Consider the following 22607-nt stretch of genomic DNA (forward strand, 5'->3'; position numbering starts at 1 on the left):
CATTTTTATTAAAAAAAAAAAAAGCCCACATCTTAGACAACATTCATAAACACTCCTTTATCCATGCCCAATGAATGGAGTGTCAGACCCAAAAACAGTGAGGAGCCATTAATGCCTCTCCCTGAAATCTCTCTGCAAGTAGATTTCTTCTTTTTATCATTAACGAAGTAGGTTTCAGGCACATCCTTCTCACCCCTATCCCCAAACTCAGATCCCCTTGCATTAAGGGTCTACTCTATTACTTTAACCTTCTGTCCCTATTACCTCCTACCGCCAATATTCAAAGAAAAGTGACCACTGGATACCCACTGAGTAAGTCAAGATTTTGAAGCTTGAGAGGCAAGAGAAGCAAGACAGGAAAATGAATTCCCATGTGAGTTTATTGTTAAGATACAGAGTCTCACTACGCTGCCCAGGCTGGTCTTGAACTCTGCAGCTCAAAAAATCCTCTTGCCTCAGCCTCCTGAGGAGCTGGGACTATAGGCCCCGCATATTTTTAGAGTTTTTGTACATGCTCTTAGAATGACCTAAGGGTACAACTCCCTTCTCCAAGATTTTGAAGCCTAGCTGTACCGGAAAATCTTGTTCTGAGTTTTGCAAGCACAGGTTTTCTGTTTTTCAGTCTGAGTGCTCTTCCCTCTTTGGTTAGGGCCTGTTGCCACCTAATGGACAAAACTGGCATACCCACCAATACATTAACACAGGTTCTCACCTCTGTGCTTCCAGAATAGACCACTAGATGGAGACTTAAAAACTGAAGGAGGAGGAGAGAGCTCTTACACCTATCTAGAAAGCCTATTAGTTGGTTTATGACTACACAAAAAATTAAACTAATGCAGATTCAACAAATAAAAGGGAATATGCCCAAAATGACAAATTAAGGAAAAATAAAAGCCTTCTGGAGGCTGGGTGTAATGGCTCACACCTGTAATCCCAGCACTTTGGGAGGACGAGGCAAGGTGACCACTTGAGGCCAAGAGTTGGAGACCAGCCTGGTCAACACGGTGAAACCCCTTCTCTACTAAAAATACAAAAATTAGCTGGGTAGGTGACACACGCCTGTAGTCCCAGCTACTCAGGAGGCTAAGGCACAAGAATCGCCTGAACCTGGGAAGCGAAGGATGCAGCGAGCCAAGATCAGGCCACTGCATTCCAGCCTGGGCAACAGAACAGAACAAGACCCTGTCTCAAAAAAAAAAAAAAAAAAAAAAAAAAAAGTCTTTTGAAGGCAGTATGGCACTAAGATTAAAACATAGGTTTTGGCTCTTCTACACATAATCACAAAAATCCATTAACAAAATATTACCAAGTTGAATTCAGCAACACTGGAAAATTATAATACATCACTGACCACATGAGGTCTATTTCAGGATTAAAAGGCTAGCTTGAGTTTCAAAATTCAATCAGTGTAATTCACCATATTAAGTCTAAACAATCTACATGGAGAATTGGTATGAAAACGTAACTGATTTACAGATTAATAATTATTAATCTGAAAATAATACCACTCACGATAAAAAAAACTCTTAGCAAACTAGGAACAGCATTTTCTCAGGTTGATAAAGGGCATCTACAAAAACCCTATAGCTTCCTGATTTCAAAATTTACTACAAAGCTACAGTAATCAAAACAGTCTGGTATTAACATAATGACAGACATAGACCAATGGAATAAAACAGGGAGCCCAGTACTAAACCCTCATATATATGGTCAAACAATTTTTGTCAAGGTTACCAAGACTACTCAATGGAGAAAGAATAGTCACATGGTACTGATAAAATAATATCCACATGAGAAAAAAATGAAGCTGGCCTTTACCTTTATACTATACACAAAAATTAACTCAAAATGGATCAAAGACTTAAACATAAGCCCTAAAACTATAAAACTTTTAGAAAAAACAAAACAGGAGATAGCTTCATGACACTGGGTTTGGCAACGGTTTATTGGATATGATACAAAAAGCATAGGCAACAAAAGAAAAAATTACTCGATAACATGAAAATGTAAAACTTCGTGCCTCAATGGACACAACGGAATGAAAAAGCAACCTGCAGAATGGATGAAAATATTTGCAAATCATGTATCTGTTAAGGGATTAATATACAGAACACAGAAAGAACTTGTACAACTGAAACAAAAACCCATAAAGAATCCTATTAAATAGGCAAAAGACCTCAACAAACATTTCTCCAAAGAAGACACACAAATGGTCAATAAGCACATGAAAAGATGCTCAATATCACTAATCATTAGGGAAATGCAAATCAAAGCCACAATGAGATATTGTCTCACAACCATTAGGAGAGCTACTATCAAAAACACAGTAAATAAGTGTTGGTGAGGATGTGGAGAAATTGGAACCCTAGAGCACTGCTGATGAGAACGTAAAGTGGTGCAGCAGCTACGGAAAACAGTATGGTGATTCCTGAAAAATTAAAAACAGAATTACCATAGGGTCCAGCAATTCCACTTCCGGGTATATACCCCAAAGAATTAAAAGCAGGGACTTGAAGAGAGACACCCATGTATATTCATGTTTATAGCAGCATTATTCACAATAACCAAAAGGTGAAAGCAACCCAAGTGTCCATCAATAGGTGAACGGATCAACAAAATGTGGTATATACATACAGTGGAATCTTATTCAGCCTCAAAAATGAAGGAAATTCTAACACTATACAACATAGGTAAACTTTAGGCACATTATGCTAAGGGAAATCAGCCAGTTACAAAAGGACAAAACTGTATGATTCCACTTAAATGAGGTACCTAGAGTAGACAAATTCATAGAGACAAAAAGTAGAATGTTGGTCACCAGGAGCAGGGGAGAATGGTTATTGTTAATGGGTACAGAGCTTCAGTTTTGCAATATGAGAAGAGTTATGTGGATGGATGCTGGTGATAGCTGCACAACCAGTGTGAATGTACTTAACGCCACTGATCAGCACATTTAAATATGGTTAAGATGGTAAATGTTATGTCACGTATATTTTACCACAACTCTACAAAATAAAAGAAAGCCCAATAGAGGTGTCATCATACTTGATACTGAAATTGAACTCCTTCCCCCTAAGATTAAGAACAAGGTGAGAACGTCATTCTCACCATTTCTATCTATCATTGTACTGGAAATCTTAGCCAGTGCAATAAGAAAAATAAATAAGTCATAAACATCAAAAAGGACGAAGTAAACTCTCTTTATTCACAGATGTACACATAAAAAGTCCCAAGAAATTTATTTTTTAAAGTTACTAGAACTAACAAAGTTTAACAATGTCACAAGATACAAACTCAACACATAAAAATCAACTGCATTTATATATACCAGCAACAATTAGAAAATAAAATTTAAAAATAATATCATTTACTATAACATTAAAAAACAAAATACTTAAGGATAAAGAGATATAAGATCTCAACACCAAACTTTTTAAAACACTAACAAGAAAAAAGAAAGATGAGCTAAATAAGGAGAAAGATACACTGACTTCATGGATCAGAAGACTCAACATTGGCTGGGCACGGTGACACATGCCTGTAATCCCAGCACTTTGGGAGGCCAAGGCGGGAGGATCACAAGGTCAAGAGATCGACACCATCCTGACCAACATGGTAAAACCCCATCTCTACTAAAAATACAAAAATTATCTTGGCGTGGAGGCACACACCTGTAGTCCCAGCTACTCGGGAGGCTGAGGCAGGAGAATCGCTTGAACTCAGGAGGCACAGGCTGCAGTGAGCTGAGACCATGCCACTGCACTCCAGCCTGGTGACAGAGTGAGACTCCGTCACAGAAAAAAAAAAAGACTCAAGACTCAATATTATTGACTGGGTATGGTGGCTCACACCTGTAAACTCAGTGCTTTGGGAGGCTGAGGTGAAAGGGTAGCTTGTGGCCCTAAGTTTAAGACCAGCCTGGACAACATAGTGAGACCCCGTCTCTACAAAAATATATATATATTTTTAGAAAATTGGCCGGGTGTAGCGGTGAGTACCTGTAATCCCAGCTACTCTGGTGGCTAGGCCAAGAGAATCCCTTGAGACCAGGAGTTTGAGGCTGCAGTGAGCTACGGATTGCACCACTGTTACCCAGCCTCAGTAACAGAGTGAAACCTAGTCTCTAAAAAACAAAATAAAATTTTAAAAAATTTAAAAGAGACTCAATATTATTAAGTTGACCACTCTTCCCAAATGGATAGAGTCAATACAATTCAATCAAAATCTCAGCACGTTTTGTTAAAAAAAGAAAAAAGAAAGTTGATAAGCTAATTCTGAAATTTATATGGAAGTAGAGGGAAAAAACACTACAATAGCCAAATAATCAAAACAACTTTGAAAAAGAAGGATGGAGTTGGAGGACTACTTCTATCTGATTTCAAGATCTATTATAAAGTTATAGTAATCAAGACACTATGGTATTGGTAAAAAGATTAATAGAAGAGAATACAGGGTCTATAAATAGACCCACAATTATTTTTCAGCAAGAGCATCAAAATGTTCAACAGCTAGGTGCAGTGGCTCATGCCTAAAATCCCAGCACTTTGGGAGGCCGAGGCAGGAGGATTACTGGAGGCCAGGAGTTCGAGACCAGCCTGACTAACACAGTGAAACCCTGTCTCTACCAAAAATTTAAAAATTAGCCTGGCATGGTGGTTGCGCACCTGTGGTCCCAGCTACTTGGGAGGCTGAGGCAGGAGGATTGCTTGGGCCCCAGGAAGAGGAGGCTGCAGTGGGCCATGGTCATGCCTACTGTACTCCAGCCTGGGCAGCAGAGTGAGGCCCTGTCTCAAAAAAATAAAATGTAATGAAGAAAGCCTTTTCAACAAATGGTGCCAAACAAATGAATATTCATATTAAAAAGACTTTGATTCCTACCTCATAATACAGAAAAAACAAATCTGAGATCGATTATAGACATAGATGTAAAAGTTAAAATAATACTGTTTCTAGTAGAAAACATAGCATATCTCTGCAATCTCAGGTTAGGCCAAGATTTGTAGAGAGGGCACAGAAAATGTTAATCATAAATTAATAAATTGGACTTCATAAAAATTTTAAAGTTCTGTTCCTCACAAAACATGTTAAAAAGTAAAAAGGAGCCATAGACTAGGAGAAAATATTTACAACACATATCTGACGGACTTACATGTTATATGTAGAATAACAAACACCCACCACTCAACAGTTGAACAAAACACATGAATTTCTTTTTTTTGAGACCAAGTCCCATTCTGTCATCCAGGCTACAGTGCAGTGGTGCAATCTTGGCTCACTGCAACCTCCACCTTTCAGGTTCAAGCAATTCTCGTGCCACAGCCTCCCGAGTAGCTGGGATTACAGGCAGGCACCAACACACCCAGCTAATTTTTGTATTTTTAGTAGAGACGGGGTTTCACCATGTTGCCTTGCCCACACTGCTCTCAAACTCCTGGGCTCAAGCAATCCACCTGCCTTGGCCTCTCAAAGTGCTGGTATTACAGGCGTGAGCCACTGCACTCAGCCACATGAATTTACCAAAAGATTTGAACACTTTTGAGAGATGACACATGAATGACCAATAAGTACATGAAAACGTGACCAATATTATTAGTCATCAAGAAATGCAAGTTTAAACCACATCAATCCTATTACAATGCTGACTAGATTGACTAAAATTTTAAAAACTAGCAATAACAAATGCTTGCAAAGATGTGGCACTGAAACTCATATAACTACTGGAACTAAGATGTATAAACATTTGGGAAATCTGTTTGGAAATTTCATAAAAAGTTTATCACATACCATATGACCCAGTAATTCCTAGATGTATGACTAAGAGAAATAAAAACACAGGTCCATAAAAACCTTATACAAGAAATTTTATAGCTGCTTTATTCATAATAACCAAAAATTAGAAGCAGCCCAGGTATCAACAGGTAAATTAACTATGGTACAGTCAAAGGAATACTCCTCAACAACAAAAAGAAATGAACTACTAACACCAGCAACACATAGATGAGTCTCAAACATCATGCCGAAACAAGCACGAAAGAGCACATATTGTATGACTGTATATATGTGACATTTTAGAAAACAGGCAAAACTAATCTATCATGCTGGAAACCAGAAGTTATTGCTTTTTGGGGTAGAGTAGTGGGATGGACTGGGAAAAGTAAAAGGGAATTTTCTGAAGGGATGGAAATGTTCTGTATCTTGATAGAATGTGGATTACTAGGGTGCACACATTTATAAAAATGCTTAAACTTAACACTTTAGATCTGTGCACTTCATTGTATGTAAGTCACGCCTCAATTTTAAAAAGATAAAAAGGACATGGGCTTTGGGATCACACAGGGTTCATCTCTGCCACTTACCAGCTGTGTGACCTTGGCCAAGTGTTAAACTGTCAGTTTCCTCATCTGTAAAACGGGGAGAACAAGAGTTGAGAATAACCTTGTAGAGCTGCCAGGAAGAGTAAATGAGATAAATGTTTTAAAGTCATTAACGTACAGTAAATGCTCATCAAATATTAACAAAAAGAAATAAGAAACCTTTTGTCTTGTATTTCCACAAAAGAGAAACATGCAGGACTAGAGCAGCTAACTGCTGGGCAATTCACGTATATTATCTCATTTATTTTTTAAAACAACATTTAACAAGAATTACTACTGTTTCAAAGATGAACAAACTGAGCTTCACAGGTTGCCTATGCTACTCAGCAAGAAAGCAGGAAGGCCAGGATGCAAACTTTCACTCATGTTTTTTCCATTGTACCATGCACCCATGCATTTCATTAGGGTCGCTTTCAGCAGGTATCCCTGCAACTGTCAGGATAGCCCAATTTATATGAGAAGCTCCCTCCGTTATCAATAGTGCTGGCTCAAGCCTCAAGCCTGACACTGAAAAAGAGGCAAATTCTGATGGCTTTACTAGTGAATGGAAGCAGGGTTGCAAGGAGAAGCCTGAAAATGCTGTAGAAGTCTTTTACTTTATTCTCAGACTTCAAAGATGGTTCCTGCTACTTGAGGACTCTCATTCCTCCTTCCTTAGAACAATTTCGAGATAAGAGAATTCTGAATGTAAAATCTGTGCTTTAAGTGGAAGCTAGAACCTATGTGACTCGATTTGGCAGAATAGCCATGGAAATTTGGCAGCTAAAATGAGAGAGAATTTTTTAAATGCATGTCTTTTTTCTTAATAATGTAATGTTTTAAAACCAGAAAACTCAAGAGATAATGAAAGATACCCCGTAATCTCATTTTCCCAAAAACATCACTATTAACATTGTATCACCTTCGAGACTAAAAATTTGCCTTCTCCTTAAGTCTACAGCATCCTACTGCATGAATAACCACAATCCATTTATCGAGTCCCCTATTAAACTTAAATTGTTACCTTTTTTTTTTTTTTTTTTTTTTTTTTTTTTTAAAAAGACAGGGTCTCGTTCTGCTGCCCAGGCTGGAGTACAGTGGCGCAATCTCGGCTCACTGCAGCCTCCACCTCCTGGGCTCAAGTGATCCTCCCACCTCAGCATCCCCAGTAGCTGGGATGACAGGCATGCAGCAGCACGTCTGGTTATCCAATTTTTTTTTACTATTATAAATGCTAAAAGAAGCATCTGTAAACATACATTTTTCATAACTCAAGTATTTAGGATAAATTCCTAGACGTATGAATTGTTCAATCTAAATTTTCTTTTGTAGGGGGGAGGGCGGAGACACGGTCTCACTCTGTTGCCCAGGCTGGAGTGCAGTGGCGTGATCACAACTCACTGTAGCCTTGACCTCCCAGGGCCAAGTGATCCTCCCAAGTAGCTGGGACTATAGACATGTGCCACCACACCCAGCTAATTTCTGTGTATTTTGTAGAGATGAGGTTTTGCCACGTTGCCCAGGCTGGTCTCAAACATCTGAGCTCAATGGATCCATAAAGTGCTGGGATGACAGGAGTGAGCTACCTCGCCTGGCCTGTAATTTTAAATTTTATATTTTTAAATTTTAAACTGCCAAGTCTGCAAAATTAACCTGCACATTATCAGTTTTGATAGATATTAGATTACATTTTTAAGAGTTCCCATTTTCCTACACTCTCATCATCCCTAAAAATTATTTAATGTAGGAGCTGAAAACTCAAATACCTACAGAAGACTAGCAGGAAACATAAATGGTTAAAGGAGGCCACCAAGGTTCTGTGAAAACCTGAGAGTATATGCTAATTTAAAGAAGGCAGCGGGCTGAGCACAGTGGCTCACACCTGTAATCTCAGCACTCTGGGAAGCCAAGATGCGCGTACTGCTTGAGTCCAGGAGTTGGAGACCAGCCTGAGCAACCTGGTGAAACCCCAACTCTACAAAAAAAACACAAAAATTAGCCCACCGCGGTAATGCGCACCTATAGTCCCAGCTACTCGGGAGACTGAGATGGGAAGAACTGCCTGAGCCCAGGAGGTCGAGGCTGCAGTGAGCCACGATCGCACCATTGCACTCCAGCCTGGGTGGCAAAGCAAGACCATGTGTCCAATCCCTATGAAGACGGCAGCCACTACTCTGTTCCAGCCAACAGATGCCATATGAAAATCTGAGCTCAATGTTAGATATTACAATTTATCAAGAAAGCCAGAAATCCAAAGTTTGAAACTCTTGAACGTTTTTGGGTTTTTTTGAAATGGAGTTTTGCTCGTCACCCAGGCTAGAGTGCAATGACGCAATCTCGGCTCACTGTGGCCTCCACCTCCAGGGTTCAAGCAATTCTCCTGCCTCCATCAGCCTCCCAAGTAGCCGGGATTACAAGCATGTGCCACCACACCCAGGTAATTTTGTATTTTTAGTAGAGACGGGATTTCACCATGTTGGCCAGGCTGGTCTCGAACTCCTGACCTCAGGTGATCCACCCGCCTCAGCCTCCCAAAGTGCTGGGATTACAGGCATGAGCCACCACGCCCGGCCATCTTGAACATTTTAAATGTTGACAACTAACATGATTTTATTTAAACATCCTGGAAGTCAAACAAAATACATCTATAAGCCAGACTACACTTAGGACGTGGAATTTTGTACTAACAGATGAAAAAGATCTTTAACACTATATTTTCACTTTGAATCTTATTCTGCAGTTTTGATTTTCTTATGCTTACCAACAAGACACATTCAATTTTGGTTCACAATGACTGTCAGCTCCCTTCAAAGAGGGAGGCTTATCTTTTCTTTCAGATCATATCTATGACAAATACTGGACCAAAATAAAACAAAAACAAAGTAGCTTCAGGTAAAGAGGCAAAGAGTGGTCCTGGTTGACCAAAGAGTACCCAGAAAGGGCCTCAGTTAGAACTGAGTTATTATAGTCTCAGCATGCTTAGAATATGTGAGATATTTAGAAAAAAATGTTAATTTGTAAAACAATGTACAACTTTGAAGACAGTGGCTTTAATCTAGGGTATCCCCCCACTACTGATATGTTTGCCTAACACAGAAGGTTTTCTCTTTGGCAAGAGATCAAAAAAGGAAGAGAAGAATTCCCATGTATTCCCTTGTTATCAAGTACTGAATTTAAGCAACCCCTTTCAGCTTTTTAATCAAATAAAACAAATGTTTATTAAAAGTCTTTGTCTCATCTGAAAATGTTACTGCAATATTGTTCCCATGGAAAGAACAACTGCAGAACCTAACTAGACTCAGAACTTCTCATTCCTTCTTAGTCGTTCATCAAAATCTCCAGACTTAGATATTCAAGCAATCCCTTCACCCACCGAGATAGTGGCAGACATCCATGACTATTCAAGGACCCAACAACCGCCTTTGAATGCAACTATCTTTTCATCAACTGTAAACAAGTGCTAAACTCTCGTCTCCAAAGGGAGTCCCTACCAAGTCAGTATAAACTCAAATAGGGGCAGAGGTCAAGGGGATGAGAGTTCACCCTAAGCTTTGGATCTCATACCACCCCTACCCTGATCAAAAGAATCTTTATCAGAAGGAAACTCCTCAGCAAAAGACCACATTCAGAAGGCTTGATCTAGCAGCAGTGCCACAGAATCAACTGAAGCTTTGGAAGCAGGCACTCGGAACTGTTACGAATGTGACATAGCAAAATCACTAACAGTGTTGTGGAGAAAAAGGGACATAAAGGGAGGAAACAAGGGAGATTTGTGAACTATCTTAAGTTGCTTCAGGAAAGAACTTACTTGAAAAATAGTGGAATAATCCTGAATCTGAGCCACAGAAGACATCTCGGGAACCTATTCCACAATGAATCATTCTACTTTGTGTCCAAAACCACCCTAATACATGCAGAAGAGGCCCAGATGACACTTCAAAAATAGTCTTCATTCTTTTACACAAAAAGCCTGATTATATATAAATCATTACACTGCCTTAAAGTCTTCCACCATTAGCATTTCAAATTTGTCACAATCAAGAGAGCTAGAGACAGGATAGAAATTAATATTTAATAAAGCAGGGGCTCTGAAGTCTCCGATACTTCACTAGGTACTTTGGGGTGAGTCATTTAATCTCTTCAGGCCTCATAGTTCTCATCTGTAAGATGGGGATTGTATCTTTTTAAACAAGTCTTATGAATGCTTAATAAAAAATGCATGTGAAACATTCTGTGCATAGTAAATATTAGCTATCCTTACTATTATGTGGTAAAAGCCACATCATATTTTGTCTGCCTTCCTGATTAAACCAGAGTCCTTTCTGGGCAAGAACTATGTCTCAGCTTGGCACCCAAAGTAGAGAGGGAGAAAAGAACAATAACTGCATTAAATGAACTAGGTATTACCAAGTCAAACTTAAAATCAGATCATTTTATATGCTATAATCCTTCTCACACTTACTGAATATGTGCAAAGTGCCTGGCACACAAGGAATACCCAGTAAATGGTAATTTCCTTTTCTTCCTTCATCTGTAACATTCAGTCTTAAGTTCACTCTCTGCAGACATTTGGGCTTATGTGAACTACTTTCTGAGACCAAAAATTGTGACACATAGTTTGACAACTAGGAATGAATCCATTAGGACATGTGACAGAATACTGGAATTTTAGGGTACTCTAGCTGAGATGTACATTTCTCTTTTGTAGCTGGAAGAATCAACAAAAAAATCTCTTTGGGATCCCAAGACACATGATAGTTGAATGCAAAGCCAGAGCAAATTCGTGGTGTCAGGCTTTCTTTTTATCTTGCCTATTTTTTATCTTGTTTTTTTTTCATCTTGCCTGTTCATCCCACCAACACATGTAGAACTCTCCTTGGTGGGCATCTACCAATATGGCAAGATACACCAAAATTTAACTTACTTTTTTTCTGAGACAGGGTCTCACTCCTGACACCCAGGCTAGAATACAGTGGTGCAATCTCTTGGTTCACTGCAGCCTCAACTTCCAGGGCCTCAGGTGATCCTCCCACCTCAGCCTCCCAAGTAACTGGGCCTACAGGTACACGCCTAGAGTCGGGGTTTCATCACGTTGTCCAGGCTGGTCTCGAACTCCTAGGCTCAAAATAATCTGTCCACCTCGGCCTCCCAAAGTGCTAGGATTACAGGTGTGACCCACCGCACCCAGCACTTAACTTTCAAGTCTCTTTTAAAATACTCATATAAATATATATACATACACACTATATTACATATAGTGACATATACTATATATTAATACATACTATTTATTATACACATTATGTATATGCTATATCATTTATATAGGTCCTTGATCATTAGAATATACTTTATTTTTTAAAGTCTGAGTAAACAGGAATCCATGGTAATAGTCAGATTTTAAATTCTACAAATTTTTTCTTCAGTATGCTTTCTGTAAGACCTTGCTATTGACCAAAAAGAAAGTGTGTAATTCGAGTATCTGTTTTAAATAAGCAGAAGGTTAACTTGTTCAGTCTCCTAAGAGGTTTAATGTGTTGGCAGATGGTCATTTGGGAGGTTACCTGCTACTGGCTGGGGGAAGAGGACCAAAACACCCTAACAGTCACCGAGATGGTAAAGAAGTCCCGACCAAAATAGTCAGCAGCATATGAGCTCTTCTATTCCTGTGACTGAACTATTTAATTGAGTCTATGGTCATACACTCTGAACACGCCCAATCTCATCTGAACTATTTACTTGAAGCAGTAACTTACACCTGCTACCACCTTTGTGTCATTAAGAAACACAGGCTAGCTTAATTGAATAAAACAGTTTCAACAGCCCATTAGTGCAGAAAGACTGAGAATTTCAACATTATACTACATAGCCTAGAACAGTATACACTTAATAGTATTTACCATTTGTCAAGCACTATTCCGAACTTTAAATATATTACACTTCACTTAATCCTCACAGCAACCCAATAAAATGGAAATACATTTTACTTTCCTCATTTCATAGATGAGAAAAGGAAGGCAGAGAGTTTAAGTAATTTAACCAAGATTACACTGAAGCCAAGTTGAATCCAAGCAATCTTGAGCCAGAGTCTATGTTCTTAATTATGAGAGCAGTTTTGGCTTGCATAAAAAAACTAAAGCACTCATTCAAAATGCAGACAAAACATTTATACACAAACGTGTTCACTGTGGCACTATTTATGATGCAGAAAAAAACTGAAAATCTAAATGCTCAACAATAGGAGGATGGTTAAATAAATCACGATAAAGCTATTTACTTATGAAATATCTTTCCATTAAAAACATGTATGAAAATCGTTTCATGACTTGGGACAATGTTCCCAATGTAATACAGAGTGGGGGAAAACAAACAGGATACAAAAATTGCATATATAGTATAGATTCCTAATTATGTAAAAGATGAGCTCGGACACAACCTGGAAGGACATACTTTCAAACGTGAAGCAATGGTTATTTCTAGGTGGTGGGATTAGAGATGCTTCTATTTTCTTTTAGTGTTTTCCATAATGAACCATACATTATTCTACTACCAGTTTAAACAAAAACAATGTTTTTTTCTTTTAATCAAGCTACACCAAGATCCTCAACCAGCTGGTTAAAAAAAAAAAGAAAAAAAAAAAACCACAGCTAAAAAGCTTCTAATATGTCTAACTTCGAGCAGTTACTTTCCTTGGGATTACATCCTTTGAACATCAGACAACATAGCACATCCAAAAAAAAAAAAAAAAATTCAATCTTCAACTTTGGAAACTGAATTAAAATAGGTACTTTCAATTTTGGTCAGTGTTTACTCTCAATGTGATTACTTGTTGGATTATGTTACAAGAGGAGAATTGGACTTCATTATATGTGAGCCAGAAATTCAGGAACAGTGTTTCTGAAATAGATAATAAGAGACAAAAAGTTTGGCCAGGAAGAACAGCTGTTGCTAATCCAACTATTTACCCTTTGACCCTCTATCTGGCCAGTAACTGAACACTATCAACTGTTTCCCTTTATTATGTGCTGTTTACAATCCCTGAGAGGCATGAAAGGAATTAATAATTTAGACTAGAAAGCTGACAGCCTTTATTGGGAAGCCCCTTGTCTATGGGGCAGAAATCAGAGCAAGTAGCTGTCCTGAAGTCACAGGTCACTTTACTGTTCCTGTTTTATAGCCTAATTGGCCCCCAAACATAAATCAATTATTTCTCCTGTTTTAAGCAACAATGACTTCTATTCTCTAACTTCCCTTGTATCAAGTTGGTCCTTGTTCTCTTGAGTTTTACAACTACACGGTAAACACGATAGCCGAGGAAAAAACTCGGGGAGCAGGGCAGACTGGGGTTATTTGGAAACAGAAGCACAGAAAGGTTATGCTGTTTTGAATTTCTCTTGACCTTTGACTGCCCTTGTCCCTAGCTTATGCTAATGGACATGGTACAGGGACATTTCTTGTAGAAATGAACTTAGCCTGAACCTGTGCCATAACATTGGACTCCAGGAAGCCCAGGAATCGTAGGAAGGCAGCCAGAGTGTGAACAGCTGCCCATATTCTGAGCATGGCTGCCCATCTGCTTTATCACACTAAAGGTATTAAAAAAAAAAAAAAAAAAAAAGCCAAGCCATTTAATTGGACAAAGTCAGTCTTTCCTTAACTAGTTCCCACATGACACCTGCTGTCCCAAACCTGCTGCCTACAACCACTGCCATGCACAACTGGAAATTTGCAATGAAGTATTTCCAGTTTCAAAATAAGGGAGTGTGAGCAGGCTTTCCTATCAGGAATCTGGGGAATGGGGGGCAACATTTGGGCCTCCAAATTCCAAAGATACAACACAAGGAAATCTCTAATATCCTCAAAAGTCATGCGGGGCTCGGCCTGGTAATCTCAGCACTTTGGGAGACCAAGGCAGGAGGATCACTTGAGCCCAGAAGTTCGAGACCAGCCTGGGCAGCATGGCAAAACTTCGTCTCTAGTCAGCTTAAGAGAAAAATACCAAATTTTAAAAACTTTTTAAAATACTGACAAATTTAGATCAAATTTGAGGGAATAAAAAATATTAGAGCAAAGGAGTTTGCTGGTTGTGTCATTATTTAATGATCCAAGTATAGTGTGTATGCCTTATAACAGACTTGTTGACTATAGGCTTAATGTAAACAAGAATCTTGCCAGATGTAGCTACTTAAGGGAAAAAAAAGGTTTTTAACAGAAATGAACTTTTGATTAGTTCTTACATTTTTATGGTACCAATCACAGGGCAATTTCCTGAATATTGGGTGATCAAAGGCATATCATACTTGAGGAAATCAGGCCAAGTATAGCTCAGCAATTACATTCATAAACACTCAAGGTTTTTTAGTTGGGGTCATGTCAAACCCTCACATGGTTGTTAAGTAGTGACTTAACTGTGTATGTCCTTAGTGGTAGGTGAGCACCAGTCTCCATGACCAAAAATGTCCCTTAATTTCCTTTGAAAAAGCCACTAGTTCTGTGAATTGTCCTTTTCCCTCCTGCCCCTAACTGTCCTGCACCTCTAGCCTACATTAGCATATTTCTCATGTAATGTATTTTGCTGGTAAGTTCATCGGTTAGCTGCATCCTTCAGCTATTCCTTTAGATTGGGGAGCAAAACCTTTAGACTGGAGGAAGTGGAGATGAAGATGGATTGATTCAGCTCACCTCCCGTGATTGCTTCTGAGTGAAAAGCTACATCGGCCACATTTCAGATTTTCATTTTTGCAATGTGGGGAGGGTGGAGAGAGGTAGACTTTTTGCTTGTTTTATAAAGTGCTCTCAGTAAGGAGTGTTTGAGTTGAAGAGGCATCTGATTCGAGGCCACTCATGTTCTTCGTAACTTAAGCTTTGACCAAGAAATTCTTCACTTCTTCCCACTTCTTCACTTCTTCCCAATATACAGTAAATACATGAGCCAGTCATCCATACACTAAAGCCTAGTTGAGAAAAACCTTTGATTCAGGATGGCTGGGTTACTAACCTTGGAATGTAAGAGATCTGGTTTTGAATGTAAAATTCATAACACACAAACAAGTGTTAAAAACTTTTTGCTCTGGTCAGTTACAGGTGGATCCCAATAATCCGTTTTTGGTTTTCTGATGGAAATAACAGAACTAGGGGAAATCAAATCTGGCAGGTGTCTACAGTATTAGAAGAGGGTATAAGGGCACAGTTTAACAGTAAGCTCTTTTGATATGTAAGTTCTTATACTTCCAGAAACTGTGCATTCCAGATCTACATACTAAATGCTGAATCATTTTTAAATGGGCTCTTGATTAATAGACCTGTATTTTTTAGTGCCTCCTATGTTGTCCATTTGTCTAAAATGAAAGCTCTCTTTTGCATTGTAAAACTACAATATATGTCATCTTATTTTCCCTGAGTAATTCAAGTATACTGCAATGGAAAATGTTTAGTAGATTGGGGGAAAAAACCCAAAAAGTTTTACACAATTGTTTGTAGTTACATTTAGGATGGACTTACTCCTTTGGAGAAGAGTGAAATTTGTTTTTTTGCCATGTGATGAAGACCACTGTGATTTTTTTTATAAAGTAGATAATACTTAAAATGGCATAATAATTCTGTACTTGAATTTGTACTGTTAACAGCACATTTGGAAGATTTTTAAACTTTTTATTATTGTCTTATAACTAGCATTCAGTTATTATTTTGGATATTTAAGGGTTCCATTACGTTAACATTGTATTTGGACAAAGTATAACCAAATTAGCCAGTCTGTTTTCTTCCATGTTTAATCAGAAGTGAGAGATAGAAGTATTTCAAATTCAGCAGGCCAGCAAGCAATTGGCTTGAAATTCGCTTTCTTAAATATTGTGACTCTTATGCTCTCAGCTTTTTAATGACTTTATTTTTTTTCAGACAGAGTCTCACTCTGTCACCCAGGCTGGAGTGCAGTGGCACACGATCTTGGCTCACTGCAACCTCTGCCTCCCAGATTCAAGCGATTCTCCTGCCTCCCAAGTAGCTGAGATTACAGACACGTGCCACCATGGCCGGCTTATTTTTTGCATTTTAGTAGAGACAGGGTTTCACTGTGTTAGCCAGGATGGTCTTGATCTCCTGACCTCATGATCTGCCCACCTCAGCCTCCCACAGTACTGGGATTACAGGTGTGAGCCACCATGCTCGGCCTAATGATTTCATTTTTATTTTTTATGTATTTATTTTTTTCTTGAGACAGAGTCTCACCCTGTCACCCAGGCTGGAGTGCAGTGGCGTGATCTCAGCTCACTGCAAGCTCTGCCTCCTGGGTTCATGCCATTCTCCTGCCTCAGCCTACCGAGTAGCTGGGACTACAGGTGCCCACCACCACACCTGGCTAATTTCTTTTTGTATTTTTAGTAGAGACGGGGTTTCACTGTGTTAGCTGGGATGGTCTTGATCTCCCAACCTCGTGATCCACCCGCCTTGGCCTCCCAAAGTGCTGGGATTACAGGCGTGAGCCACCGCACCCAGCCATGACTTCATTTTTAAAGTACTTGCAGCCAGGCACGGTGGCTCACGCCTGTAATCCAAGCACTTTGGGAGGCTGAGGCAGGTGGATCATGAGGTCAGGAGTTCAAGACCAGCCTGGCCAAGATGGTGAAACCCCATCTCTACTAAAAAACACAAAAATTAGCTCGGCACAGTGGCAGGCGCCTGTAATCCCAGCTACTCGGAAGGCTGAGGCAGGAGAATCGCTTGAACCCGGGAGGCGGAGTTTGCAGTGAGCCAAGATGGCGCCATTGCGCTCTAGCCTGGGCGACAGAGCGAGAGTCCGCCTCAAAAAAATAAATAAATAAATAAATAAATAAATAAATAAATAAATAAAGTACTTGCTCAGTCACTTGAGATAAAATGCTTGGGGTAGCTTTTCCTTCCTCAAACTTATTGTTTTTACTAGTTCACACTGTTTGGAACAGTATGTGCCAATCACTAAGACTGCTTCAGAGTTTGCAATTTTGTATGTTTCATTGCCAAAGAAGGCTTAGTGGTTGTTGACTGTAGCATAAGTCAGCTTTCTGTAGCATAAGATTTGATTTTCTCATACTTACTCCACTTGTTATATATCACTGATTATTTGGGATAAACTGGACTCGTTTCAAGCAGTTTGCCTTTGTTGTTCAAATACGTGATGAGAAACTTAATACTGTAATTTGATTTGAGCCATAAACACATTTTAATATTAGCTTGTATTATATTAAGCTTGTTTTGTGGGAAAAAAAAACTTACTAAAACCTAGATAAGTCTAGATTAAGCCAGTTTAGGTGTATTTTCTATTTTAGTGATGGATCGTATCGTAAAAATAGAGATAAGGTGGGAAGATATATTGATTATGCTGTTCTATTGAAGGAAAGGTCACGTATTTGGAAATTTAAATTTTTGGTTATTGTGTTCACATGGTATACAAGCATCATTTATAGTTTGGCTATGAGAACTTTTCTGGTATGTTTATGGAAAATGTATGAAAGAAACAGGTTTTGATTTTTATACTTGTAAAGTAAAAGTTTGGTTAAAATGATCACTGCTCTTTTTTTATCATTTCAATAAAAAATATTTGAAAGAGAAAAAAAATACAAAAGTTAGCCAGGCATGGTGGTGTGTACATGTAGTCACAGTTACTCAGGAAACTGAGGTGGGAGGATCACCTGAGCCCATGAGGTCAAGGCTGCAGTAAGCCATGACTGTGCCACTGCACTACAGCTTGGACAAAAAAGACCCCGTCTCAAAAAAATTAAATTAAATAAACAAAAGTCACATGGAATTAACATAGGAGATGTTATTTCTTCCCAGTCAGAATCCCCAGAATATGCAGTATAAAAAACCACAGCCAATTTAACACAACACACACAGCCCATCTCAGTCTTGATGCTTCCTATCACTTGGTAGGGCTGAACATGCTCATTTGAACCCCAAAACTGGTACAAACTGAGATAAAATTTTATTTTGTCTAATTATTATTATTATTATTTTTAACAGAGTCTCGCTCTTGTTGCCCAGGCTGGAGTGCAATGGCACAATCTCGGCTTACCGCAACCTCCACCTCCCGGGTTCAAGCAATTCTCCTGCCTCAGCCTCCCAAGTAGCTGGGATTACAGGCATGCACCACCACAACCCAGCTAATTTTGTATTTTTAGTAGAGATGGGGTTTCTCCATATTGGTCAGGCTGGTCTTGAACTCCTGACCTCAGGTGATCCACCTGCCTCAGCCTCCCGAAGTGCTGGGATTACAGGCGTGAGCCACCGTGCCTGGCCTAATTATTTTTAGAATAATCAGATCCTTATGTATTTCTTCAAAGAGAAAGATTAAAATGCTACTAACTTCCCAATATAGGAATTACTGAGAATATTACCCACATACACTAAGTACAATTTTTTTGGTTTGTTTTTGAGACAGGGTCTTGCTCTGTGTCACCTAGGCTAGAATGCAGTGGTGTGATCATGGCTCAACTGCAGCCTCCTCCTCCTTAAGCAATCCTCCCACCTCACCTTCTCAAGTAGCTGGGACCACAAGCACATGCCACCACACCTGGATAATTTTTTAATTTTCTTTGCAGAGACAGGGCTCCCTATGTTGCCCAGGCTGGTCTCAAACTCCTGATCCTGGGCTCAAATGATCCTCCCGCTTTAGCCTCCCAAAAGTGCTGGAATTACAGGCATGAGCCATCATGCCCTGCCAGTAAGTACAATTTTTCAGTCTTTTTTTTTTTTTTTTTTTTTTTTTTGGTGACTCCTATTCTATACTGATGTATAAAATTATGTCTCAATGTCTGTTCATTCTCATGGAATACAGAGGTCTATAAATTGCCATATCTAGCTACAAATTTTATGCAGAAATGTTTAATGAGCTGGTATTACTTAACCCAGAAAGAAGAATTCAACAATTTTTCTGAGAATATCAAGGACCTTTCTCAGAAAATGGGCATTAGCCATTTTCAATTGCTACTAGGTGCAAAAAAAGAGAATACATTTGGGTACTAAGTGCTAAACTAGAGGTTTATAAAATGTTCTTTCAAATATTTTCTAACACACTGGTAATATACAAGAACAAGAGCTATACTTATTTATCTGTGTTTCCCCAGAGCCTAGAGAACTGGGTGTGGAGCAGAGAGAACACTCAGTGCTTAACAAACTGAGTTACCAATTATCTAGCATGTTTTATGTGTAGTTGTCTGAAAGGTTACAGGGCATCTCAATGTCCTTCCTAGTGTTCAAAAATACTTCTAAGAAAGGACCATGGCCAGGTGCGGTGGTTCGCGCCTGTAATCCTAGCACTTTGGGAGGCCAAGGCAGGCAGATCACAAGGGTCAGGAATGCAAGACCAGCCTGACCAATATGGTGAAACCTCGTCTCTACTAAAACTACAAAAATCAGCCAGGCATGGTGGTGCACGCCTGTAGTCCCAGCTACTCGGGAGGCTGATGCAGGAGAATCACTTGAACCCGGGAGTCAGAGGTTGCAGTGAGCCGACATCGCGCCGCTGCACTCCAGCCTGGGCGACAGAACGAGACTCCATCTCAAAAAAAGAAAGGACCATGACTCCAGAAAAATAACTGAATTTATCTTTTCCTCCCCTAAGCAAAGGCTACTCATAAGAGAATAACAGAAAACACAGATGGACCTTGATTAACACATGTTTCAACTACACAGGTCCACTTATACGCAGACTTTTTTCAATAAAAGTTACACCGAGTGTGCCTGCCTCTCCTTTCACCTCTGCCACCCAAGAGCAAGACCAACCCCTCTTCCTCCTCCTTCAGCATGAAGGCGGTGAGGATGAAGACCTTTATGATGATTCACTTCTATTAATGAAGAGTAAATATATTTTGTCTTCCTTATGACTTTCTTAACAACATGTTCTCTTCTCTAGTGTACTTTATTGTAACAATACAGAATATAATACATACAACATACAAAATTATGTTATCTACTGATTATGCTATCGGCCAGGCTTCTAGTCAACAGTAAGTTATTAACAAAGTTTTTGAGGAGTCAAAAGTTATAAGTGGACTTTCAATTGTGCAGGGGGTTGTCATCCCTAACCCCCACATTGTTTAATGGTCAACCATAGTATATTCACCTATAGCTGCTGGTATACTGGGGCTATACTATCTAATACAAAACTGATTCTGAAATTTACAACTTTTAAAAAGACAAATATATTTCCCTAGTGTTTGATAAGCATCATAAGAACTATTTTGCCTAACAACTAATAAGTATTAGTTGAAACATGGACATTCATACTAATAAGGAGGGCAGAGACGAATATGTGAGAAGGTCCACCACCTCAAGAGCTTGTATCAGCTTCACGATGATGGAAAAGTAAGCTTTATCACTGATCTCAACAGCAGACTGGTGGCAAAGAGCCAGCCATAACAAAGTACTAGAATCAGAAAAATAACTCTAGACCATCTCATGGAATCTCAATATAAATTATCATTTGACCTTTCGGCATTATAGCAAAATAAGGTCTGTATACACTGGATACTCCCATGTCCCATTTCTAACCATTATGACTATGTGTCCCAGAATGGTGAATGCCACCACATTTAGGGAGAACTGGAAATGCAAAATGATTATCTATGATGAAGACTCACATAGTCCTGAAAAGCATCATTTAATTAGACCTTGAAATGGTAACTCTTATATCTTAACCATAAGACTGTAAATGAAAATTAAACTGTACTACAAAGGTTATCAATTATAATTTCTAAACTAAGCAAAATGCTTCTTTGAAAGAAATTATTTCAAAACTATCAATACTTTAGAAGTGTTTGTGAGTATACAGTTGTCCATGTGCGTAAGTGCACGTACAAAATTTTTTTTTTTTTGAGATGGAGTTTTGCTCTTGTCACCCAGGCTGGAGTGCAATGGCATGATCTTGGCTCACTGCAACCTCTACTTCCCGGGTTCAAGCGATTCTCCAGCCTCAGCCTCCCGAGTAGCTGGGACTATAGGCACCCACCACCATGCCCGGCTGATTTTTGTATTTTTGGTAGAGACAGGGTTTCATTATGTTGGCCAAGCTGGACTCGAACTCCTGACTTCAGGTGATCCACCCGCCTCAGCCTCCCAAATTGCTGGGATTACAGGCGTCAGCCACCGCGCCTGGCTTCAAAGTACAGTTTTTATTTTTGTTGGTTTCATGGAAGGATGGAGAACAAAGCAAGGAGATTGGTATTAAACAGAAATTTTCAGCAAACCAACTTTCTGTTAAACAGATAGATCCTGGCCACTGAATAATATAGAAGGCATAACTAGAAAAGACAGAATGCCCTTCCTATAATTACAAATTAAAGTGAAATAAAATCTGAGAGTCAATAAAGTAAGGCTTATCAATGACACCTTAAGTTATTCACTTAAAAGTGTACACACACATCCTTTTCTTACCAAAGAATATTGGGTAACATGGAGAACTTACTAGTGCCTGGGTCAAGCTCTGCCAATTCATCCTGACAGAAACCTAAAGAGAAAACAATAGGAAAAAAAAATTACAATTTGTGAATTACTTCAAGCTGACTCCAAATATGAAGTATCATACAGTGGGGCGGGGGGGGGGGGAATCTATACTCAGAAGTCAATTTGGGTTTCAATCCTAGCTCTAACATTTAGCTACTACATATCCCTTTGAGCCTCCATTTCATCCCTTCAATATAAAAACAGATAATAGCACTTACCACAGAATTGTAATGAGGATTAAACAAGTTACCAAAATAAAATGCTTACCACAGGCCTTGCCACACAGTAGGAGCCCAATATACAACAGCACAAGTAATTACGATTTATCATGGCAATGTCCGTTGGAATAAAAATTCACAGGAAAATTATAATTCATTTAATACCTGTCATATTCTATTTAACACTGCTAATTCTTTTCCAAAAGAAAGCAAAATATGTAAAATATTAACTTATAACAAATATCAGACAGTGTAATATGTAAATTTTTCACAAATGCTGAAGAATTTTACCTATACAAACAAATGGAAGCAATTTTTCCATTAGTAAGTATGCTATTGAGGTTGGAATAAATACCTCTCAGAGCACACTTCACATTTCATATGCTCAGACCCAAAAAGTATGAGCTATATTTGTCTGGCTGGTGTATAACTATCACACTGGAGAGATAAATCAAGCACAAGGAATGGCAAACATAGTACATCCTCTATACATCGTTGATGAAAGGTTTTGTTTTTCCTGGAATGGCTGCATACTTTCTTCTGTTTGCTTTCTACTCTT

General features: G+C 39.0%; 1 protein-coding gene across 1 annotated transcript in view; it reads right to left on the minus strand.

The window, feature by feature from the left end:
- NR6A1 (nuclear receptor subfamily 6 group A member 1) overlaps positions 1 to 22607 on the minus strand; it is a 253739-nt gene that overhangs the window by 194254 nt on the left and 36878 nt on the right. Inside the window, exon 2 of the mRNA XM_030817800.1 lies at positions 21793 to 21834. Within this exon, the coding sequence (XP_030673660.1) occupies positions 21793 to 21834 (42 nt within the window). The remainder of the gene's footprint in view (positions 1 to 21792; positions 21835 to 22607) is intronic.

This window comes from Nomascus leucogenys, chromosome 8 (genome assembly GCF_006542625.1).
Source record: "Nomascus leucogenys isolate Asia chromosome 8, Asia_NLE_v1, whole genome shotgun sequence".
Lineage (NCBI taxonomy): Eukaryota > Metazoa > Chordata > Mammalia > Primates > Hylobatidae > Nomascus > Nomascus leucogenys.